The sequence below is a fragment of the Oncorhynchus nerka genome, linkage group LG5, assembly GCF_034236695.1.
Source record: "Oncorhynchus nerka isolate Pitt River linkage group LG5, Oner_Uvic_2.0, whole genome shotgun sequence".
Lineage (NCBI taxonomy): Eukaryota > Metazoa > Chordata > Actinopteri > Salmoniformes > Salmonidae > Oncorhynchus > Oncorhynchus nerka.
In genome coordinates, this window is record NC_088400.1 from 19,624,321 (window position 1) to 19,648,223 (window position 23,903).

The following is a 23,903-nucleotide window of genomic DNA, read 5'->3' on the forward strand; positions in this document are numbered from 1 at the left end:
AAAGTACTTAAGTAAAAGTACTTTAAAGTACTACTTTGATAGTTTTTTGTGGTATCTGTACTTTTTACTATTTATATTTTTGACTACTTTTACTTCTACTTCACTACATTCCTAAAGAAAATAATGTATTTTATACTCCATATATTTCCCTGACACCAAAAAGTAGTCGTTACATTTTGAATGTTTAAAATGGTCCAATTCACGCACTACTGTCACTGTCTGTCGGGTCCTCCGGGTTATTCTCCAGTTGGAGAAAAAGCATGTTATGAAACTCCGCATAAATCAGTTTCACAACAGGGTGGGACGCCGATCTTTCGACCAATAGCATGCCCAGACTTCCCGTCACGTGATCTTTATTTATGTAAGGTAATGGTGTTACACTGTATGGCTTGGGCTTTGTCGAGCTTCATCAGTACAATGCGTAACAGGGTGATAAACTGACATCTCCCAGCTGTGTTTTTACAGTAGAGCCCAAAGGCCGAAACATTCGAGGAATCGTTAAAATTCTGACCCAAAATTGGTCTAGTGTTGGAGTTCAGAGTTGAAGACAACCAGACTAGAAGCGATCGGACTTTATATTCATCATGTTTCCAGGAAAGGGAAGACATTACTTTATGTTTGACGATGGAAAACGCTTGTGAATGAATCGGAAGGATTTTTGTCTGTTGGAATTACACTATAAGGGCTTTATGGTTGATTCTTGGGTTCAGAGAGCCTTTGTTTACAGGATCAGAAAGAGGCCAGGAGTCAGTTCATGTGAATCGGAGAGGGGTGTCTGTCGTTGTTTAGATGGTGATTAGAAAGACAGGAAGGATAGATTGGGACTAATAAGAAGATCACGTTACTTAACCATAAGCAGCGCACGTTACTTAACCCACTGAAACCATGTCGCATGTGACTGACTGGGAAGCGTCCGCGTCGATAATCGTATAACCTGAGAGAGAAAGGCACGGACCCGCTGGGGTGACACAACCCCGCCACGGTGCCACCATGGATCTATTTGAGTGCCCAATCTGCCTGTTCCTCATGTGTGAACCGGCCACCATGTCCTGTGGTCACTCGTTCTGCCGGAGCTGCCTGGGGAACTACTTGCCATCCAGGTGCCCAGCCTGCAAGGAAAGATTTAAACAGAGAGACGCCAAAAATATCAAGAACAACATCCTGATATTCAGTGTCATTGAGAAGTGCTGCCCAGAAGAAACGAGGATGAAATGCCATATTCTGGAGAAACTCAAAACCAGCGAGTTCACAGAAGCTTTACGCATCGCGGATGAAGGGATACGACTAGGTAGGTTTCTAAAAAATAATGTGTGAACTTGAGTATGTTTGGGGATGACATTTCCTTATGCAACCCTCGACGAGGCTGCAGTACAGGCCTACGATGAAATGTGTATACGTTGTGTAAAGTGGAATCCAGCCACTTATAAAAGCCCCACACCACCCTGATTACGTACATTTACGTCACACAGATGTTTGTCCAAAGAAACTCCAGCCAAGACGTAGGATGTAAAATTAGTCATGCTGACTAATAAAAACACACACACCTGAAGTTCATTCCGATATATTAATGTACTCAGATGAAATAGCTTTAATTGTCTTTATTTGTCTTCAGTGCAAAATAGCCTACAGAATCAGGCTCCCCTCGCAAAAGAGGCTTCTAACCTCAACGGGCTTTTCCTGGTTAAATACAGGTTAAATAAAATACTGTATGTATTGGTGTAGTGACCTGCACTCCTGTTTTAGCCAGTAGCCTGGGCAGATAAGAGTCACGTGTTGGGAGGCAGTCACAGTGGTCCAACACGTATAACATATATAACCACATTTATAAGACTCTAACCAGATATCACAGTTGTAAGAATTGGCTTTATTGAATGCAGTTATATTCTGTTAATTCAGTTCTCTTTATAAGCCTGTGATAAAATGCAGTTCTAATTATTTTGGCCCATGTACTTTGTCTCCCATCTATTCTACACATGTTCATAGGCAACATATAATGTGTTTGTGCATATGGCTTATACAGTTGGAGTTTGAAGTTTACAACACCTTAGCCAAATGCATTTAAAATCAGTTTTTCACCATTCCTGACATTTAATCCATGTAAAAATTCCCTGTTTTAGATCAGTTAGGATCACCACTTTATTTTAAGAATGTGAAAGAATAATAGTAGGCAGAATGATTTATTTAAGCTTTTATTTATTTCATCACATTCCCAGTGGGTCAGAAGTTAATTGAGGGTTTGGTAGCATTGCATTTAAATTGTTTAGTTTGGTCAAACATTTCGGGTAGCCTTACACGAGCTTCCCACAATAAGTTGGGTGAATTTTGGCCCATTCCATCTGACAGAGCTGGTGTAACTGAGTCAGGTTTGTAGGCCTCCTTGCTTGCACATGCTTTTTCAGTTCTTCCCACAAATGTTCTATGGGATTGAGGTCAGGGCTTTGTGGTGGCCACTCCAATACCTTGACTTTGTTGTCCTTAAGCCAAAGTTGTTGCAAAATGGAAGTATGCTTGGGGTCACTGTCCATTTGGAAGACCCATTTGCGACCAAACTTTAACTTCCTGACTGATGTCTTGATGTTGCTTCAATATATCAACATAATTGTCCTACCTCATGATGCCATCTATTTTGTGAAGTGCACCAGTCCCTCATGCAGAAAAGCACCCCCACAATATTATGCTGCCACCCCCGTGCTTCACGGTTGAGAAGATGTTCTTCGGCTTGCAAGCCTCCCCCCTTTTCCTCCAAACCTAACAATGGTCATTATGGCCAAACAGTTCTATTTTTGTTTTATCAGACCAGAGGACATTTCTCCAAAAAGTATGATCTTTTTCCCATGAGCAGTTGCAAACCGTAGTCTGGCTTTTTTATGGCAGTTTTGGAGCAGTGGCTTCTTCTTTGCTGAGCGGTCTTTCAGGTTATGTCGATATAGTACTAATTTTACTTTGGATATAGATACTTTTGTACCTGTTTCCTCCAGCATCTTCACAAGGTCCTTTGCTGTTGTTCTGGGATTGATTTGCACTTTTCGCTCCAAGGTACATTCATCTCTAGGAGACAGAACACGTCTCCTTCCTGAGCGGTATGACGGCTGCGTGGTCCCATTGTGTTTATACTTGTGTACTATTGTTTGTACAGATGAACGTGGTACCTTCAGGAGTTTGACAATTGGGTACTTTTTTCACCACTGCAGATATGGGAGTTTATCAAACAAAACAAACATGTTTCAGCCTCAGGCCTTCATCAGTGGCCTCGTTCAATAGCAAGGCCATGCTCAGTGAGTCTGTACAATGTCAAGGATTTTCTTAATGTTGGGTCTGTCACATTGGTCAGGTATTCTGCCACTGTGTACTTACTTTATTAGCTAGCATTCTAATTTGTTCCGTTTTTTTGTGGATTCTTTCCAGTTTGTCAAATAGTTATCATATTTTGGTTGGGTCTAATAGTGTTGCTGTCCTGGGGCTCTGTGGGGTCTGTTTGTGTTTGTGAACAGAGCTCCAGTACCAGCTGGCTTAGGGGACTCTTCTCCAGGTTCATCTCTCTGTATGTGATTGCTTTGTTATGGAAGGTTTGGGAATCGCTTCCTTTTAGGTGGTTGTAGAATTGAACAACTCTTTTCTGGATTTTGATAATTAGCGTGTATAAGCCTAGTTCTGCTCTGCATGCATTATTTAGTGTTTTATGTTGTACACGGATGATATTTTTGCAGAATTCTGCATGCAGTCTCAAATTAGTGTTTTTCCCATTTAGTGAATTCTTGGTTGGTGAGCGGATCCCAGACCACACAACCATAAAGGGCAATGGGTTCTATAACTGATTGAACTATTTTTAGCCAGATCCGCATTGGAATGTCAAATTTTATGTTCCTTTTGGTGGCGTAGAAGGGCCTTCTTGCCTTGTCTCTCAGATCGTTCACAGCTTTGTGGAAGTTACCTGTGGCGCTGATGTTTAGGCCAAGGTATGTATAGTTTTTTGTGTGCTTTAGGGCAACGGCGTCTAGATGGAATTTGTATTTGTGGTCTTGGCAACTGAACCTTTTTTGGAACACAATTATTTTTGTCTTACTGAGATTTACTGTCAGGGCCCAGGTCTAACAGTCTGTACAGAAGATCTAGGTGCTGCTGTTGGCCCTCCTTGGTTGGGGCCAGAAACACCAGATCATCAGCGAACAGTAGACATTGGACTTCAGATTCCAGTAGGCTGAGGCCGGGTGCTGCAGACTGTTCTTAAGCCCTCTCCAATATGATGATATACAGTACCAGTCCAAAGTTTAGACACAGTCATTCTAGGGCTTTTCTTTATTTTTACTATATTCTACATTGTGTGAAATAACACATGGAATCATGTAGTAACCAAAAAGTTGTTAAATATTTAAGATTCTTTAAAGTAGCCACCCATTGCCTTGATGACAGCTCTGCACACTCTTGGCATTCTGTCAAAATGCTTCATAAGGTTGTCACCTGGAATGTATTTCAATTTTAAAGTTAAAGTCAAAGTTAATTTGTGGAATTTCTTTCCTTAATGTGTTTGAGCCAATCAGTTGTGTTGTGACAAGGTAGGGGTGGTTTACAGAAGATAGCCCTGTTTGGTAAAAGACCAAGTCCATATTATTACAAGAACAGCTCAAATAAGGAAAGATAAATGACATTCCATCATTACTTTAAGACATAAAGTTCAGTCAATGCGGAACATTTCAAGAAATTTTAAGGTTTCTTCATGTGCAGTCGCAAAAACCATCAAGCGCTATGATGAAACTGGCTCTCATGAGGACCGCCACTGGAAAGGAAGGCCCAGAGTGACCTCTGCTGCAGAGGATACATTCATTGGAGTTAACTGTACCTCAGAGTTCAAGTAACAGACACATCTCGACAGCAACTGTTCAGAGGAGACTGCGTGATTCAGGCCTTCATGGCTGAATTGCTGCAAAGAAACCACTTCTAAAGGACACAAATAATAAGAAGTGACTTGATTATGCCTAGAAATACGAACAATGGACATTAGACCAGTGGAAATCTGTCCTATGTTCTGATGAGTCCAAATTTGACATTTTTGGTTCTAACCGCCATGTCTTTGTGAGATGCAGAGTATGCGAACAGATGATCTCTGCATGTGTGTTTCCTACTGTGAAGCATGGAGGAGGAGGTGTGATGGTGCGGGGGTGCTTTGCTGGTGACACTGTCAGTGATTTATTTAGAATTCAAGGCAGACTTAACCAGCATGGCTACAACAATTCTCCAGCGATACGGCATCCCATCTGGTTTGGGCTTAGTGGGACTGTCATTTGTTTTTCAACAGGACAATGACACAACACACCTCCAGGCTGTGTAAGGGCTATTTGACCAAGAAGGAGAGTGATGGAGTGCTGCATCAGATGACCTGGCCTCCACAATCACCTGACCTCAACCAAATTGAGATGGTTTGGGATGAGTTTGGATCACAGAGTGAAGGAAAAGCAGCCAACAAGTGCTCAGCATATGTGGGAACTCCTTCAAGACTGTTGGAACAGATTTCTTTATGAAGCTGGTTGAGAGAATGCCAAGAGTGTGCAATGGTGTCATCAAGGCAAAGGGTGGCTACTTTGAAGAATCTAAAATATGAAATGTATTTTGATTTGTTTAATACTTTTTTGGTTAGTACATGATTCCATATGTGTTATTTCATAGTTTTGATGTCTTCACTGTTGTGCTACAATGTAGAAAATAGTAAACATTAAGGAAAACCTGGGAATGAGTAGGTGTGTCCAAACTTTTGACTGGTTCTGTATTATGTAAAAACGGGTATTTTAAGGGCGCTGTACTGCAGCGCCAGCTGTGCCTCCAGAGACTCTGGGTTCGCGCCCAGGCTCTGTCGTAACCGGCCGCGACCGGGTGGTCCGTGGGGCGACGCACAATTGGCCTAGCGTCATCCGGGTTAGGGAGGGTTTGGCCGGTAGGGATGTCCTTATCTCATCGCACACCAGCGACTCCTGTGGCGGGCCGGGCGCAGTGCGCGCTAACCAAGGTTGCCAGGTGCACAGTGTTTCCTCCGACACATTGGTGCGGCTGGCTTCCGGGTTGGATGCGCGCTGTGTTAAGAAGCAGTGCGGCTTGGTTGGGTTGTGTATCGGAGGACGCATGACTTTCAACCTTCGTCTCTCCCGAGCCCGTTCGGGAGTTGTAGCGATGAGACAAGATAGTAGCTACTAACAATTGGATACCACGAAATTGGGGAGAAAAAGGGGTAAAATTCAACAAAAAACCCACAAAAAAAACGGTATTGCTCAAGCTGCATCCCTGTATCACTCAACGGCCCTGTGGAAAGATATATTTTTTTTTCCCCATTTTAACCGCACTCTTGTTGTTTGTGTACATGGATTTTATAATGTCATATGTTTATCCCCCAACACCGCTTTCCATCAATTTGTAAAGCAGACCCTCATGCCAAATTGAGTCAAAAGCTTTTTTGAAATCAATTAAGCATGAGAAGACTTTGCCTTTGTTTAGGTTTGTTTGTTTGTCAATTTGGGTGTGCAGGGTGAATACGTGGTCTGTTGTATGGTAATTTGGTAAAAAGCCAATTTGACATTTGCTCAGTACATTGTTTTCTCTGAGGAAATGTACGAGTCTGCTGTTAATGATAATAGTATTTTTGTCACTGCTGATGTTCTCTCTGTTTAAGTCGTGACTGTCATGACAGCCTTACCCAGTAGCTGATTTACACTCTGTTTGAGTCGTGACTGTCATGACAGCCTTACCCAGTAGCTGATTGTCTCTCTGTTTGAGTCGTGACTCTTGTGACAGCCTTACCCAGTAGCTGATTGTCTCTCTGTTTGAGTCGTGACTGTCATGACAACCTTACCCAGTAGCTGATTGTCTCTGTTTGAGTCGTGACTCTTGTGACAGCCTTACCCAGTAGCTGATTTTCTCTCTGTTTGAGTTGTGACTGTCATGACAACCTTACCCAGTAGCTGATTGTCTCTGTTTGAGTCGTGACTGTCATGACAGCCTTACCCAGTAGCTGATTTTCACTCTGTTTGAGTCGTGACTGTCATGACAGCCTTACCCAGTAGCTGATTGTCTCTGTTTGAGTCGTGACTGTCATGACAACCTTACCCAGTAGCTGATTGTCTCTGTTTGAGTCGTGACTGTCATGACAACCTTACCCAGTAGCTGATTGTCTCTCTGTTTGAGTCGTGACTCTTGTGACAGCCTTACCCAGTAGCTGATTGTCTCTGTTTGAGTCGTGACTCTTGACAGCCTTACCCAGTAGCTGATTGTCTCTGTTTGAGTCGTGACTCTTGTGACAGCCTTACCCAGTAGCTGATTGTCTCTGTTTGAGTCGTGACTCTTGTGACAGCCTTACCCAGTAGCTGATTGTCTCTGTTTGAGTCGTGACTCTTGTGACAGCCTTACCCAGTAGCTGATTGTCTCTGTTTGAGTCGTGACTCTTGTGACAGCCTTACCCAGTAGCTGATTTTCTCTCTGTTTGAGTCGTGACTGTCATGACAACCTTACCCAGTAGCTGATTTGTTTCTGGGTGCTGAGATTAGATTTGAGGTGATGTCTAACAACACAATAAACATGCAAAGGTAATTGTGGTTATGTGTGCAGAGGTAATTGTGGTTATGTGTGCAGAGGTAATTGTGTTTATGTGTGCAGAGGTAATTGTGGTTATGTGTGCAGAGGTAATTGTGTTTATGTGTGCAGAGGTAATTGTGGTTATGTGTGCAGAGGTAATTGTGGTTATGTGTGCAGAGGTAATTGTGGTTATGTGTGCAGAGGTAATTGTGGTTATGTGTGCAGAGGTAATTGTGGTTATGTGTGCAGAGGTAATTGTGGTTATGTGTGCAGAGGTAATTGTGGTTATGTGTGCAGAGGTAATTGTGGTTATGTGTGCAGAGGTAATTGTGGTTATGTGTGCAGAGGTAATTGTGGTTATGTGTGCAGAGGTAATTGTGGTTATGTGTGCAGAGGTAATTGTGGTTATGTGTGCAGAGGTAATTGTGGTTATGTGTGCAGAGGTAATTGTGGTTATGTGTGCAGAGGTAATTGTGGTTATGTGTGCAGAGGTAATTGTGTTTATGTGTGTGGGAGTTATCTTTCATAATGAATGCCTAACCTCAAAGTAATGATCTGTCATTACACAGAGAATGAAACAACTTCTCCTCTACCCACCAGTAGTTTGCTAACTGCTTTTCTGACTGTGTTGTCATACTGAGGGTGTCAGTGCACCAAACACGTTGCATAAATAACAGTTTCTATGCACCATACAGGACTATGCATAACAGGTTGGGTTTCACTCCATTGTTTTGATACACACATTATATTAATACTCTGCAGGCTTTGCTGTAAAGCTAGCAGGTAGCATGCTACACCCAAAGAACCCTGGTATTGGGGAAGGAGGGAAGGTGAGGGTGTGAGGTCAGATGATTGTGCATCATGTAGCTCATATTGTAACTTCATGTTTTTGGGAGATTGTCTAATATTCCTGATGCACTGCAGGTGCAAGGGCAAATCGAACTAACCCAATTCTGACTGGGAAGCTATCACTGATAATGATCACTGTTATGCACTATGCTCCCTCCCCCAGCCCCTGGTGATGTGAGTCTGAAGGTGTGGAGAGCGGAGGCCAGTATGGGACTGGGACTGTTCTCTGATGCCCTGAGGGACCTTGAAGACCTTTGCTGCGTTCGCCCCAAGTGGACAGAGGTAAGAAACACGCCCCAAACAACTGGAGAGAAGGAGGGGGAGAGAGAGGGGGAGACCTCACCACCCCCACACCCCCCCTTTTAAAAAACAAATATCCCCTGTGCTGCATACTTATCTTGCCCTCTAACACACGATACAAAACATCACACATCACAATAACCAAAACCTCACCACTTCTACAACCGTATATCCAACCCATCTTCCTCAGCCACAGCGACGGCCTCCTCGACACACGATATCTCCTTAAATATCTCCACATTTTTTTATCATTTTATAAGAACTCAAATTCCATCTTAAGGCACGCAGCGACCATGCCAATAGAAAAGGGTCTGTTTTGACCCTGTTCCTCCTTGTTAGCCAAATAGCCAACTTTGCCTGAGCAAACTGAAAATTCAACAACACACATTTGGCCTTTTCCTTATTTGAATACCTGTACCCCATTATAAACATCCCAACAGTAAACTCCACCCCAACCTCTCACACAGACATTCTAACATGCTTTACCTCCCACCCCCTCAAACTCCCCCAGGCCAGGAGTGTTAAAGTCTAATAAGTCCTCAATACCCCCTTGCCAGTCCCCAGTCTCTGCCGTCACCTGCAGTGGCGGAAACATTGGTGGCCCCTCCCCCTTTGCCCGCTCAAAACCCCTGTTACCAACTCAGACAGTGTCTCCTGGACCTCCTCCAGGAATCTCTCCAGCAGCCTAAGAGATGTTAGTCCTATTTGTTGTGCCAGGACTTCCATGGTTTTCCACCTCTCCTCCCCACATAGCCGCCGGTCTCCCAGCCTTAGTAAACACGTTGCCATCAGTCGCTTCTGCAGGGTGGCCGACTACTGAACCAATCTCAAAAGGATGGCTGGATTGTGGAAGATAAGCTTCTCCCACAGCCCAGGCTCCACACCCCCTTCTCACGTGGGCCATAGCAGCTCCCAGGCCCTCAGCACTGCAGAGTAAAAATCAGAGAGACCTGCTGTGCTCAGCCTCCAGCCTCATGAGGAACAGCTGCCGGTCCAACCCTAATACACCAGCTCCCCTCAACAGCACACGATTTGGTTCCCTCCAGCCGACATCAGTATGGTACAGTAGTCTCTGCGCCACCTTTAGTCGGAATGCAGCCACCCTGCTCTCCAGTTCCACCAGGCCCTGTCCTCGTTCTTGGACGGACATGTACAACACTGCTGCCCTCAGCCAGTGATGACACGACCAGAAAAAGTCCACCAGTTTGGGGTGCAGATCTGCGAGCAGACCAGCAGGGTGTTGAGGACAGCCAGTTTATGCCACAGGAAAGATGCCAGCAGGTTGTTGATTATCAGCACCCTCCCTCTGTATGACACTTGGGACAGGAACCACCACCTGGCCAGTCTTGACACCACTACCTGTGAAAGCCCCTCCCAGTTCTTCCTGACCCACCTCTCCAAGCCCAGGTACACCCCCAACATTTTAAGCCCTTCACAACTCCACTGTAAACCCCATAGAAGCAGTGGGGGGGCCCTATCCCTCCATGCCCCATATAACAGAGCGTTGCTCTTGCCCCAGCTCACCTTAGTTGACGAAGCTCCCTCGTACACCTTCAGACTCGTCTCTAGTGCCTGCATATCTTGCCCATCCCTGACCATCACAGAAACGTCATCTGTATTTTCTGACACTGCAATGCCTTTCAACACACCCATGCCTGTCTCGCACACTCCCTGCAGTCTCCTGCGTATGAGGCACAGAAAAGGTTCACTGGCTAGTGTATATAACTCCCCCGATAGAGGGCATCCTTGTCTAATGCCCAGTCTCACCCAGACTGGCCTACTGAGCCCCCCTCCCTCCTTGAACATACATGACGCCCCAGCATACAACATCTTCACACAAGCCAAAAACCTTTCCTCAAACCCAAACAAAGACATCACTTTGAACAGATACTGATGGCCCACTCTATCAAAAGCTTTCTTTAGAGAGAACAGTCCAAAGTTCACATTAGAAGCTTTCGACAAGTCCAACATGTCCCTGATTAATAAGAACAAGTTGTCCGTGATTGAGCGTCCCGGTACACAATATGTCTGGTCCTTGTGTACTATAGAGTCCAGATGGAACTTCAGTCTGTTAGCGAGGACCTCTGCAACTATATTGAAGTTCGCACAGAGCAATGCCACAGGCCTCCAGTTGTTAAGTTCACACAAGTCCCCGTTTTTGGGCACGAGAGTCAGAGCCGCCCGATGGCAGCTCATCGGTAACTCTCCTACCCCCACGCATTCACGCAACACGCAAAAGAAGTCCAGTCCAATTATTCCCCAGGAGTTTTTATAAAACTCCACTGGGAGTGCATCGACCCCCGGGGCACAGCCGGGGGACATCTAGGTTATGCCTTTGCCACTTCATGGGACAACCATTTAATCCCTCTGTGCCAGCCAGAGAGAGCTTAGGGAGTTCTGCAAACAAAACCTGAGCACACATAGGATCACACATTTCCTCTCTCTCTACCTCTCTCTCTCCCATTTTCCATTCCTCTCTATATCTCTCTCTACCTCTCGCTCTCATTCTCTCTCTACCTCTATCTATCGATCTCTCTCTCTCTCTCTCTCTCTCTCTCTCATTATTCTCCATCTTGTCTGTTCTCTCCAGGGTTTATTTCGTAAAGGTAATGCGTTACTGGAGATGGGTCGTCAGTCTGAAGCCCTGATCCAGTTTCACCGCTGTCTCAAACTACAGGCCGACTTCACTCCTGCCAAGAGCCAGATTAAAAAGGTGAGTAGCTATAACCAACACTGACTGGCAAATTTACTGACTGGCTCATTTACTGACTGGCTCATTTACTGACTGGCTCATTTACTGACTGTTTACTACCGACTGGCTCATTTACTGACTGTTTACTACCGACTGGCTCATTTACTGACTGTTTACTACCGACTGGCTCATTTACTGACTGTTTACTACAGACTGGCTCATTTACTGACTGTTTACTACCGACTGGCTCATTTACTGACTGTTTACTACAGACTGGCTCATTTACTGACTGTTTACCATTGACTGGCTCATTTACTGATTGGCTCATTTACTGATTGGCTCATTTACTGACTGGCTCATTTACTGACTGTTTACCACTGACTGGCTCATTTACTGACTCTTTACTACAGACTGGCTCATTTACTGATTGGCTCATTTATTGACTGGCTCATTTACTGACTGTTTACCACTGACTGGCTCATTCAATCTCACTAGCTGAGTGTGTCAGTGACTGCCTGGCTGAATGACTGTATGGGGTCAGGTTCTAGGAATGGGTGGGAATTACTGCTTCTAGGATTTTTTTAAAGAATGGAATGCTTTGGAACAATGTTAGACAACCTAAACACATACTGTATACTAAGTACAGCAGGGGTGGGCAATCATTTCAGCTCTAGGGCCACTTTGGGATTTTAAAATTCAGTGGAGGGCAGCACATTTTTCCCAGACTGATTTGTTTGTCAAAAGCAATTTGTGGGCCAGAAAAAGGGCAGTTAATTGAAAATGCAAAGGTCCATTATAATGGATGGATTTATTGATTGATTTGTGTGTCTGTTTCCCCTGGTCAGATCCTGGAGGCGGAAGGCATGTCAGTTCCAGAGGAGGTGCCCCAGATCCTCCAGGTGGTGTCGGAGTACCTCAGAGACCCCTGCCCCCCCATCACAAGCCTCTTCCCCACTGGACCCACACAAAGCCACACACACAGCCACGCCGAAAGCCTCCGATTCCCTCAGGAGGAGGGGGTCGACGGAGACAGGAGAGGAGACTCTGAGAACGGGTCAAAGGTGAAACATGGGACCAGTACTGAGTGCTGTCTCAGTCTTTGTCAGGCCGTGTCCTTCCTCCCTACAGCCGAGGATGATGAGGAGATGATGATGAGGAAGGAGGAGAGGCACAGCAGGGGTACATAGAACACACACACGCATACACACACACAGACACACACACACACACACACTGGAAGAGAGAATAGACACATGTTGATGGTTGATAATGGTTCTATGTTGTCTCCCTTAGGAGGCTGCAGTCTGGACAGAAGAGACTCTCTGAGTGTCCTCACTGTGTCTGACTTTGAATGTCCCCTCTGTATCAGGTTAGTAGTTTCCATAGATGGTACATCCTGTGGAGTATTGTGGTACTGTGTTATTGTTGAGAAACTTGTGCTGTACTCTGATCTTAGTGCTGTACCTCTACAGGCTGTTCTATGAGCCAGTGACCACTCCCTGTGGACACACCTTCTGTAGGACCTGCCTCGAGAGAAGCCTCGACCACAACCTCCGCTGCCCCCTCTGCAAACAGCCACTACAGGAGGTAACTACGGCCTACCTAACTGTGGTCTAGGTAACAGTGGTCTATGTAACTTGTGTCTACATAAGTAGTCTACGTAACTACAATGCCGTGCAAAATTATTCACATTTCATTGTGTTACAAAGTGGGATTAGAATGGATTTAATTGTGTGTTTTTTTGTCAGCAATGTACACAAAATAATGTGGAAGATTTTTAAATTTTTTTATAAATAAAAAATGAATAACTAAAATATAGTCGTTGCATACTGTAAGTATTCCGCCCCTTTGTTTATCCTAAATTGATTCTGTAAGGTCCCTCTGTAAGGTCCCCCTGTAAGGTCCCTCACACAGATTAAACTACAATGACCAGGGAGCTTTTCGAAAGCCTCATAAAGAAGGGCAGTGATTGGTAGATAGGTAACAATAAATCAGACATGGTGAAGTTAATAATTATGCTGTGGATGATGTATTAAACCACCCAGACACATCAAAGATACAGTCGTCCTTCTGAACTGAGCTGCAGGACAGGAATGAAACTGCTCAGGGATGTCACCATGAGGCCATTGGTGATTTTAAAACTGCTATAGAGTTCAATGGATGTGATGGGATAAAACTGAGGATGGATCAATAACATTGTAGTGACTCCACAATAATGACCTTAATGACAGGGTGAAAAGAATACAAATAAACAATAAAAATATGTATGCATTAGGGCACCAAAGTAATACTGCAAAAAACAGCAAAGAAATACATTTTTTGGCCTAAATGCAAAGCCTTCTGTTTGGGGAAAACACAACACATCACTGAGTAACTGCCTCCTTATTTTCAAGCATGGTGGTGGCTGCATCATGATATGGGTATGCTTGACATCGGCAAATACTTGGGAGTTTTTCAGGATAAAAAGAAACAGGATGGATGGAGCTAAGCACAGGCAAAATCCTAGAGGAAAACCTGCTTCAGTCTGCTTTACACCAGAGACTGGGAGAGGAATTCATCTTTCAGCAGGATAATAACGTAAAACACAAGGCCAAATCTACACTGGAGTTGCTTACCAAGAAGACAGTGAATGTTCCTGAGTGGCCAACTTACAGTTTTGACTTAAATCTGCTTGAAAATCTATGGCAAGACATGAAAATGGCTGTCTAGCCATGATCCCCAACATCTTGACACAGCTTGAATACTTTTTAAAAAGAATCATGCTTAAATATTGCACAATTCAGGTGTGCAAAGATCTTATAGAATTAGCCAAGAAGACTCACAGCTGTAATGAATGCCAAAGGTGTTTCTAACATGTATTGATTCAGGGAGCTGAATAGAATGAGTTATTTCAGTTCTATTAATCTGTAGAAAACATATAATTGTTCTTCCACTTTGTAGTATTTTGTGTAGATTGTTGACAAAAAATTACAATGAAATCTATCTATGGGGTCTGAATCATTTTGCAAGCCACTCTTGTGATGTGACTGTCATTAATGTAAAGACTGCTATTTATTGAATAATTAGCTACTATGTTTAAATTTACTCAATTAAATTCATCATGTAACATTTAACTCATTAGGAATTTGGGGCGCCACGGGAAAAGTTGTTTACCCGAGTTTCTATCTCCTGACTTAAACTCTAAAGATTCATAAATATCTCTTACATTAATAACAGTTAATAATACCTCATCAGTCTCATTCTGAACATCGCATAATTATTGGATATCTGAACGAACCCTAACCTAAGTGATGAATCAGTGTTACACAAATTGGCTTTATTATTTATTTACTAACTAAATCTTCACACAGAATACGTAAACACACACAGTATAGGTTATTGATTACATACATAATACAATGAAAGCAGGTCCGTAGTGCACTAACAAAAGCCTGACTGTTTGGTTACGCAATGGAAAGTGAGGGGTAGGTAAGGAGAGGGACAACAAAGAGGGTCAACTTATCGTACATACATTTGGAAGCTACGCTCACCGGAATATGAATACTTTGCACATGAACGACCGCTCATTTGGAAAAGAAATCCAATGTTTGTATTTACGCATAGATGTCTTTGTCATCTCTCTGTTGAACTCGATGGTTCTATGGGAAGTGGTTTGATGTAAGTCTCTGGTTGTCCACCAGAGGTCACCATGTCCTTCTTAGTTGTAGGCTTCTTCTGATTTGGAGTTTCTGTTAGAATAGATACCTCAGGTGTACCACGTGGTAGTGAGCGGGATCTGTCTTCCCTTTTATCTTTGATCACATAGAAGGCATTTTCCACTGAATCCCATACCTCTGTGTCACTGTCTGGGTGCTCCCGTGCGTGTCTCTGCAGAGCGTATATGAATGGCAAGTACTCCCATTTGGCACCACATGCAGTCCTTGCTGTGCCATATACACGCATTGGAGCACCCAGACCGTGACCCAGAGGTATGGGATTCAGTGGAAAATGCCTTCTATGTGGATAACTGCTTACAGAGCATCCCATCCACGGCTGAAGCGAAAGCACTCCTTGTTAAAGTACGGAATCTCCTGTCCAAAGGGGGATTTGAGGTCCGACAGTGGGCTAGTAACAGAGCGGAGGTTATCCAGCACCTCCCGCCACAAGCCAGGTCCAGTAGCAGTGAACTATGGCTATCACAGTCTAGCGCTAACCCACAAGAGCCCACTCTAGGACTGAGATGGAGTTGCATACCGGATACCCTTGGGTACAAGTACCGCTCAGCCCTCTATGCCAAAACCCCCACTCTGCACACATCTATCGGACCCTGGCCAGTCAATACGATCCCCCTGGATATATCCTGCCATACACAACCCGGGCCAAAGTCTTAGTCCAGGACCTGTGGCAGACCAAGAGGGACTGGGATGAACCGATCCACCCGGCTGATCTAGTGGAACGATGGATCTGTTGGGAAACAGAGTTATCGGAGCTATCTGTAGTCCAAATGCCAAGATGTTATGTACCACCCTGTGCTGACCAACTGGGATCATGCCTGGAACTGCATGTGTTCCGTGATGCTTCGGAGCGCACTTATGGGGTGGTTTCCTATCTAAGCATGGAGGATAAGGCAGGCCACACCCATGTCTCCTTTGTCATGGCCAGGTCCAGGGTCGCACCCAAGAAGCAGTTGTCAATGCCTAGGCTGCAACTCAGTGCTGGCCTTTCCGGAGCCCAGTTGGCCTCTACCTTGTGAGCCGAGCTCACCTTGCCAATCCAAAGGGTCATCTACTGGAGTGATTCGACCACTGTATTGACCTGGCTCAAGTCGGTGTCCTGCAGGTATAAGGTGTTTGTCGGAACTCGCATTGCGAAAATCCAAGACCTAACAGAAGTCCAGGACTGGAGGTATGTTGATAGCATAAACAATCCTGCTGATGACGTTACTTGCGGTAAAACCCTTCAGGAACTTGCTCAACCCCATCGCTGGAGCTTGGGACCACCATTCTTGTCCCAACCAGTGAACGAGTGGCCGACAGCCCCCAGGCGTGCAGCCCCTCCGCAACCAACTGAAGCTCATGAGTTAAGGAAGTCCGCCCAATGCTACAGCATCTCCCTGACCTAGCACAATCCCAAATACTGCCGGATCAGATCGCCGCCACAAACCAGACCTCAGATGGGGTGACCTCGCTCGTGGCAGAGACACTACTCCTCATCATACACAAGCAGTTAGCTTCCCTGAGGAGCTAAAAGCTCTGACAGCCGGTAGGGAAGTTGCTAAGGAAAGCTGTTATCTCTCTCGCCCCAGAATATGATCAAATCCTTGGAGTGTTCAGAGTCGGAGGGAGGCTGCACCAAGCAGAAGTTTTGGACCCCGACGCTATCTACCCAATTATCCTTTACTCCAGACACCCTCTTACCAGGCTCCTCATCAAGAGTTATGATGAGAGGCTTCTCCACCCAGGGCCAGAGAGGGTCTATGGGGAGATGAGGCGGAAGTACTGGATACTTGGAGGATGAGGAGTCATTCGTAAGCACCAATACGCCTGCGTAGAATGTCAGAGATGGCGGGCCGCAGCCACTGTGCCCAAAATGGCAGATTTACCCCCTGCTCGCTTGCGCCTCCTCAAACCACCTTTCTGGTCAACCGGAGTAGATTGCTTTGGCCCCTTGACAATCAAGCTAGGTCGTCGAGTGGAAAAGCACTGGGGCATTCTATTCAAGTGTTTGACAACTAGGTGTGTCCACCTGGACCTACTGGAGAGTTTTGATACTGAAGCCTTCCTCATGGCCCTACGTCGGTTTATCTCCCGATGGGGGAAACCCTATGAGATCCTGGCTGACAGAGGCACAAACTTCAAGGCAGGAGAAGCCAGGTTGGAGGACACCTTCCAAGCCATGGAACCCAGCCTCCAGGATCAGCTGATGGACCAACAAATCTTGTTCATATTTAACCCTCCAGGAGCTCCTCATTTTGGAGGAACATGGGAGCGAAAGATCAAAGCTGTAAAGACAGCCTTACGAGACGTCCTGGGGGACCAAACTGAATCTGTCTTGCGGACTGTCCTGATAGAGGTGGAAGGGATATTGAACTCCAAACCCTTGGGATATCTCTCTGCAGACATCGCTGACCCCGATCCGGTTGCACTGAATATGCTCTTGATGGGACGACGAGATGCGTCACTTCCTCAAGCCATGTATGCTGATACCAACCTCTTGGCTGACCATTACTGGGCCCAATTCATTCGGGATTACCTACCAAGCCTACAGCACAGAGGGAAATGGCGGAGAGAAATGGCCAGACTGGAAACTGGCCAAGTAGTAATGATGGTGGCTGCCTCGAGCCTCCTGGCCGGTGGGCCGTATCACTAAGACCATGCCTGGGACCGATGGTCGCGTTAGATCAGTGGAGATCCAGGTAAAGAACCGGACATATATCCGGCAAGTTGCTCGACTAATTCCTCTCCCTGAGATGACAGAGGATGGGGAGCAATGAGCCTTTTTGAGGAGTGTGGAATTTAACAAATTTCCAGGGTGGCTGTAGAAAAGGCCCATGGAGTTGGTGGAATAATCCTTTAATTCATGGCCACTTACTTAGCTGGACCAGGGGCGCTTTAATTAGGCCAGGTGGCAATGACCAACAGATCTCATCCCCATTTAAAGGAGGAAATAGCCATCGCCTGATCTCGCTGCTTTCTCTTCCTTTACTCCGACTGATCCAGAAGATCTGTGCGTCCATAAATCCACGTAAGTCCACCGACTCTGTTACCTTTCATCTGAAATATCTGTTGCGATCGGGAGAGTGGGCCATCAGTTATTGTTTATAGTTATTACCGCGGAGCGCGGCTTGGAGTGCACGCTTCAAACATATTGTGTAATGTGAATGATCAATGATCACGGCCCTATGGATCCTCATAGGCCAATTGTGCAATCGATATGGTTAATATGTAATGAAAGGAATTACATGTACATATGAATACAATTGAAAGGGTGAAATGAGAAACGTCATTGTTTGCTAACTGATCGACTATGATATCAAACTAATGGGGATTATAGATTGAATAACCATTCACTGTATTTTTTCATGATTTATGATAAATAGTTACGAGCCTAAATGACTCACGGATGATTACTATTGACTTCTTAATGAACTGGATTGTTGAATTTCCTAATTATGTTAATCATGAATGCTTGTTATGAATTTGATCGGATACATGTTATTTTGTTTCCTTTGTTATGCAGCACAGACTACTCAGTAAATATACCACTTTATGGTTAAAGGAATTCCAGCCTCAGTCTCATCCATTCCTCTGTCACCTGACATGTGACCACCTGTTCACCTTCACTGTCAGTCATCCTACCTGTCCAGCTACCCACACAGATTCCACTAATCTTTCAATGGTCCTTCGAGCTGGATCGCAACAGATAGTTCAGATGAAAGGTAACAGAGTCGGTGGACTTACGTGGATTCATGGACGCACAGAACTTCTTCCACTAATCTTTCAGTCGTAGATTACTTTAAATGCACAGCTGCAGACTGTGAATGTTTGGTCTTTACCTCCACCCGTTGAGAGTTTCAGAGGGTCTTACCATTTTCAGCCGTGTAGCCACCCCTCCATGCTGTCTGGTCTTGTAGTTTTAACCATTTCAACGTGTGGGCCACAGCTTCATGTTCTCTGGTCTAATGTAAATTTCGCTAGCGAGTCCTTTTAAGCACTCTGGTCTTGGAGGGCGTTCTGCCATGTTGACATGAACTCTGAGCTCACTTGGGCGTGGCTACTGACTGGGTACAAGTTTACATGAAACACAATTCTCATTTAGAAGGCTAAAATCACATTTATATCTTTTCAAAAATAGTTTCATATTTAACCTCTCTAGGGTATGTCCCACCTGGCCAACATCCAGTGAGATTGCAGAGCGCCAAATTCAAATACAGAAATACTCATTATAATAATTCAGAAAGGATACAACTATTAAACATAGGTTTAAAGATGAACTTCTTGTGAATCCAACGACGGTGTCAGATTTCAAAAATGCTTTACGGCGAAAGCGTATCTTACAATTATTTGAGAACATAGCCCAGCAGACAAATCATTACAAACAGTAACCAGCCAAGTAGAAGAGTTACACAAGTCAGAAATAGAGATAAAATAATCCCTTACCTTTGATGATATTCATATGTTTGCACTCAGAAGACATTAATTTATTCAATAAATGTTCCTTTTGTTCGATAGTGTCTCTTTGTATTCGAAAACCCCCATTTTGTAAGCATTTTCTTCAGTAATCCACAAGCTCAAACAAAGTCAAAACAGGCAGACAAAAAAAATCCAAATTGTATCCGTAAAGTTCATAGAAACATGTCAAACGATGTTTATATTCAATCCTCAGGTTGTTTTTAGCCTAAATGATATATAATATTTCAACCGGACAATAATATCGTCAATATAAAAGGTAAACAAGAAAGGCACTCTCTCTGGTCACGCTAATGAAAAAGCTCTGTGACACGGCAGGGTCCACTCATTCAGACTGGTCTTACTCCCTCATTTTTCAGAATACAAACCTGAAACAATTTCTAAAGACTGTTGACATCTAGTGGAAGGCATAGGAACTGAAATGTGAGTCCTAAATCAATGGATACTGTAATGGCATTGAATAGAAAACTTTTTTAAAACAATCTTACGTCCTGAATGGATTTTTCTCAGGTTTTCGCCTGCCAAATCAGTTCTGTTATACTCCCAGACATTGTTCTAATAGTTTTGGAAAATTTAGAGTGTTTTCTATCCAAATCTACTAATTATATGCATATCCTATCTTCCGGTCCCGAGTAGAAGGCAGTTTAATTTGGGCATGCTTTTCATACAAAATTCCAAATGCTGCCCCCTACCCTAGAGAAGTTAATCATAAAATGTTTATTTAGATGTACATCAGATATATACAGTGTGAAAGCTCTTAAATTTTCCATTATAATGTATTTTTGATAATTTTAATGACATCACAAAATAGACATTCATTTTCCATATTCCATCTCTCATCATCCCCAACATTCAGATGTTGTAATATATTGTCCCAGTGTCCATTGTTTGACGTTGTAGTTTTGGGCGGCAAACTGTTCATAAGACACAAAGACATTCCAATCCCCTCCACCGCTCTGTGTGAGAGAGAGCTCTGTACAGCTGATCCACTGTGACCGGATCTTTGGCTCCTCACAGGAGAGTCATGACAGCATTGTATGTTCTACATAACTAGGGTCTTCATCTATGTACATAGTCTATGGGCTCAATCAGGAACACATTATATATATTTACAATGGAAGGTCTGCTTTGTACTGTTTTTTTATGTTGCTACCATCTTTATAACCCAAGAGGGATCACTTTAACTGGGGTAAACTTATTTGTTACATTTATTCCCATTTAATGCTGCATCACTTTTTGTTTCCTTGTGTAGTACTTTAAGAACAGGAAGTACAACCCCACAGTGCTGCTGCAGGAGATCATGTCCCGCCTCTTCCCCCTGCAGCTGGCTGAGAGGAAGCAGGTCCACGAGACTGAGATGGCCGAACTCTCCAAGTGAGTCCTGTCGCTGACGCACTGTAACCAGGGGTAAACGGGGGTCGATGTCGAATCCTCCCGGTTTGTTCTAGAGTCTCACAGAACTTTAGTCTGGCACTCAAACTGATTTCTCTACGTTTCCCCTTTGTGGGTGCAGCGTTCCGTCTGGTTTAACCAGGCTACCAAAATTGGCCCTTACCTGTAAAACGAGCTTTGGAACTATTTCTTAATGCTTGAAAGAAATGAGAGACTGAAACGTGAAAATGTTGATGAACTATCATATGATCGCCAGAATGAGCTTTGGGTGAATTGGCAACCTTAATGGTAACTGTGGCAACAGGCATCAGACTCCTCATACAGGAAAGAGTTAAAGCCGTTATGACCGTGAGATCATTGGCAAGGCACCGCACACAGCAACAGCACCAGCTGCTGGAGAACATCGTCACAGAAAAGAGACATGGACTTTTGTTTTTTCAAAATACACACCTCCTTCTTAACCCTACTGTTACCCCGATATATTTCTCTCTCAATTCAATTTCAATTTAAGGGCTCTATTGGCATGGGAAACATATGCTAACATTGCCAAAGCAAGTGAAATAGATCATAAACAAAAGTGAAATAAATAAAAAGTAAAATCTCTTTCTCTCTGCATCCTCTCTGTCTCTCTCTGTCCCTCTCTCACTCTCTCTGCATCCTCTCTGTCTCTCTGCATCCCCTCTCTCTCTGGATCCTCTCTGTCTGTCTCTGCATTCTCTGTCTCTCTGCATCCCCTCTCTCTCTCTCTCTCTCTCTCTCTCTCTCTGGATCCTCTTTGTCTGTCTCTGCATTCTCTGTCTCTCTGCATCCTTTCTCTCTGGATCCTCTCTGTCTGTCTCTGCATTCTCTGTCTCTCTGCATCCTGTCTCTCTCTCTCTGGATCCTCTTTGTCTGTCTCTGCATTCTCTGTCTCTCTGCATCCTCTCTCTCTCTCTCTGGATCCTCTCTGTCTGTCTCTGGATCTCTGCATTCTCTGTCTCTCTGCATCCTGTCTCTCTCTCTCTGGATCCTCTTTGTCTGTCTCTGCATTCTCTGTCTCTCTGCATCCTCTCTCTCTCTCTCTCTGGATCCTCTCTGTCTGTCTCTGCATTCTCTGTCTCTCTGCATCCTCTCTCTCTCTCTCTGGATCCTCTCTGTCTGTCTCTGCATTCTCTGTCTCTCTGCATCCTCTCTCTCTCTCTCTGGATCCTCTTTGTCTGTCTCTGCATTCTCTGTCTCTCTGCATCCTCTCTCTCTCTCTCTCTCTCTGGATCCTCTTTGTCTGTCTCTGCATTCTCTGTCTCTCTGCATCCCCTCTCTCTGGATCCTCTCTGTCTGTCTCTGCATTCTCTGTCTCTCTGCATCCTCTCTCTCTCTCTCTCTGGATCCTCTCTGTCTGTCTCTGCATTCTCTGTCTCTCTGCATCCTCTCTCTCTCTCTCTGGATCCTCTTTGTCTGTCTCTGCATTCTCTGTCTCTCTGCATCCTCTCTCTCTCTCTCTGGATCCTCTTTGTCTGTCTCTGCATTCTCTGTCTCTCTGCATCCTCTCTCTCTCTCTCTCTGGATCCTCTCTGTCTGTCTCTGCATTCTCTGTCTCTCTGCATCCTCTCTCTCTCTCTCTCTCTCTGGATCCTCTCTGTCTCTCTGCATCCTCTCTGTCTCTCTGCATCCTCTCTCTCTCCCTCTCTGGATCCTCTCTGTCTGTCTCTGCATTCTCTGTCTCTCTGCATCCCCTCTCTCTCTCTCTCTGGATCCTCTTTGTCTGTCTCTGCATTCTCTGTCTCTCTGCATCCTCTCTCTCTCTCTCCGGATCCTCTTTGTCTGTCTCTGCATTCTCTGTCTCTCTGCATCCCTCTCTCTCTCTCTGGATCCTCTCTGCATTCTCTGCCTCTCTGTCTCTTTGCATCCTCTCTGTTTCTCTGTCTATCTCCCTCCATCCAACAGTCTAACTAAGGACATCCCTATCTTTGTGTGTGCGGTGGCGTACCCTGGCGTGCCCTGTCCTCTCCACATCTTCGAGCCTCGTTATCGCCTCATGATGAGACGATGCATGGAGACGGGCACCAGGAAGTTTGGCATGTGCAGCTACGAACATGGAAAAGGGTGGGTGGTGGATGTATACAATCTGAAAATACTGGTATGAAAATGAACCGTGTGTCTGACTCTTGTTTCCCTTTTACACACTGTTCTGAGTCACACTGTTCTGAGTCACACTGTTCTGAGTCACACTTGTGGTGGGGATCTGATCGTCTTTCACATGAACCTTTCAGCAGGTTCCAACAACTATGTGTGTGTCTGACTGTGTGTGTCTGATTCTGTGTGTGTGTCCTCCAGATTTGCAGACTACGGCTGTATGCTGGAGATTCATAGCCTAGAGGTGTTGGCTGATGGTCGCTCCTATGTGGACTGTGTGGGTGGAAGTCGCTTCAGGGTCCTAAAGAGAGGGCAGAGAGATGGATACCACACTGCTGATATAGAATACATGGAGGACCACAAGGTAAGTTACCACAGGTTGTTCTAACCTACTCCTGGCCCTGGATGACCCCTGTGAAGGGGTCATCATTGGTTCAACTGACCACTCCTGAGGAAGTTTACAAATGCTATTTTATTAGCTAGTTCTTCAGTGAGTGTTCCACTGGTACTTTGCCTGTTTCCAAGCAACAGTTTGTAAATGCAATGTTCAGCACCCTAGTGGGTATATCTCAGGAGGGCATGGGAGGGAGGGATCGGGGAGGGAGCGGGATGGAGAGAGAGAGTGAATATTAGACATTAGATGAGTTCTGGTCTGGAAGGGGAAGGTGATAGACAGGTCCATGTGAAAGAGAGAGAGAATATATGACTAAACATTAGACATTAGATGAGTTCTGGTCTGGAAGGGGTAGGTGATAGACAGGTCCATGTGAAAGAGAGAGAGAATATATGACTAAACATTAGACAATAAGTGAGTTCTGGTCTGGAAGGGGTAGGTG

General features: G+C 44.7%; 1 protein-coding gene across 2 annotated transcripts in view; it reads left to right on the plus strand.

The window, feature by feature from the left end:
* The first annotated feature begins 376 nt into the window (after nucleotides 1-376).
* lonrf4 (LON peptidase N-terminal domain and ring finger 4) overlaps nucleotides 377-23,903 on the plus strand; it is a 30,347-nt gene continuing 6,820 nt past the window's right edge. For both annotated transcript variants that reach the window (XR_010463920.1, XM_029659299.2), the window contains exons 1-9: nucleotides 377-1,288; nucleotides 8,567-8,685; nucleotides 11,294-11,416; nucleotides 12,241-12,574; nucleotides 12,689-12,764; nucleotides 12,868-12,982; nucleotides 20,816-20,937; nucleotides 22,879-23,037; nucleotides 23,269-23,431. Coding sequence is in view for 1 of the 2 variants with exons in the window: in XM_029659299.2 (XP_029515159.2) it covers nucleotides 991-1,288; nucleotides 8,567-8,685; nucleotides 11,294-11,416; nucleotides 12,241-12,574; nucleotides 12,689-12,764; nucleotides 12,868-12,982; nucleotides 20,816-20,937; nucleotides 22,879-23,037; nucleotides 23,269-23,431 (1,509 nt within the window). In the remaining variant the exon portion in view is untranslated. The remainder of the gene's footprint in view (nucleotides 1,289-8,566; nucleotides 8,686-11,293; nucleotides 11,417-12,240; nucleotides 12,575-12,688; nucleotides 12,765-12,867; nucleotides 12,983-20,815; nucleotides 20,938-22,878; nucleotides 23,038-23,268; nucleotides 23,432-23,903) is intronic.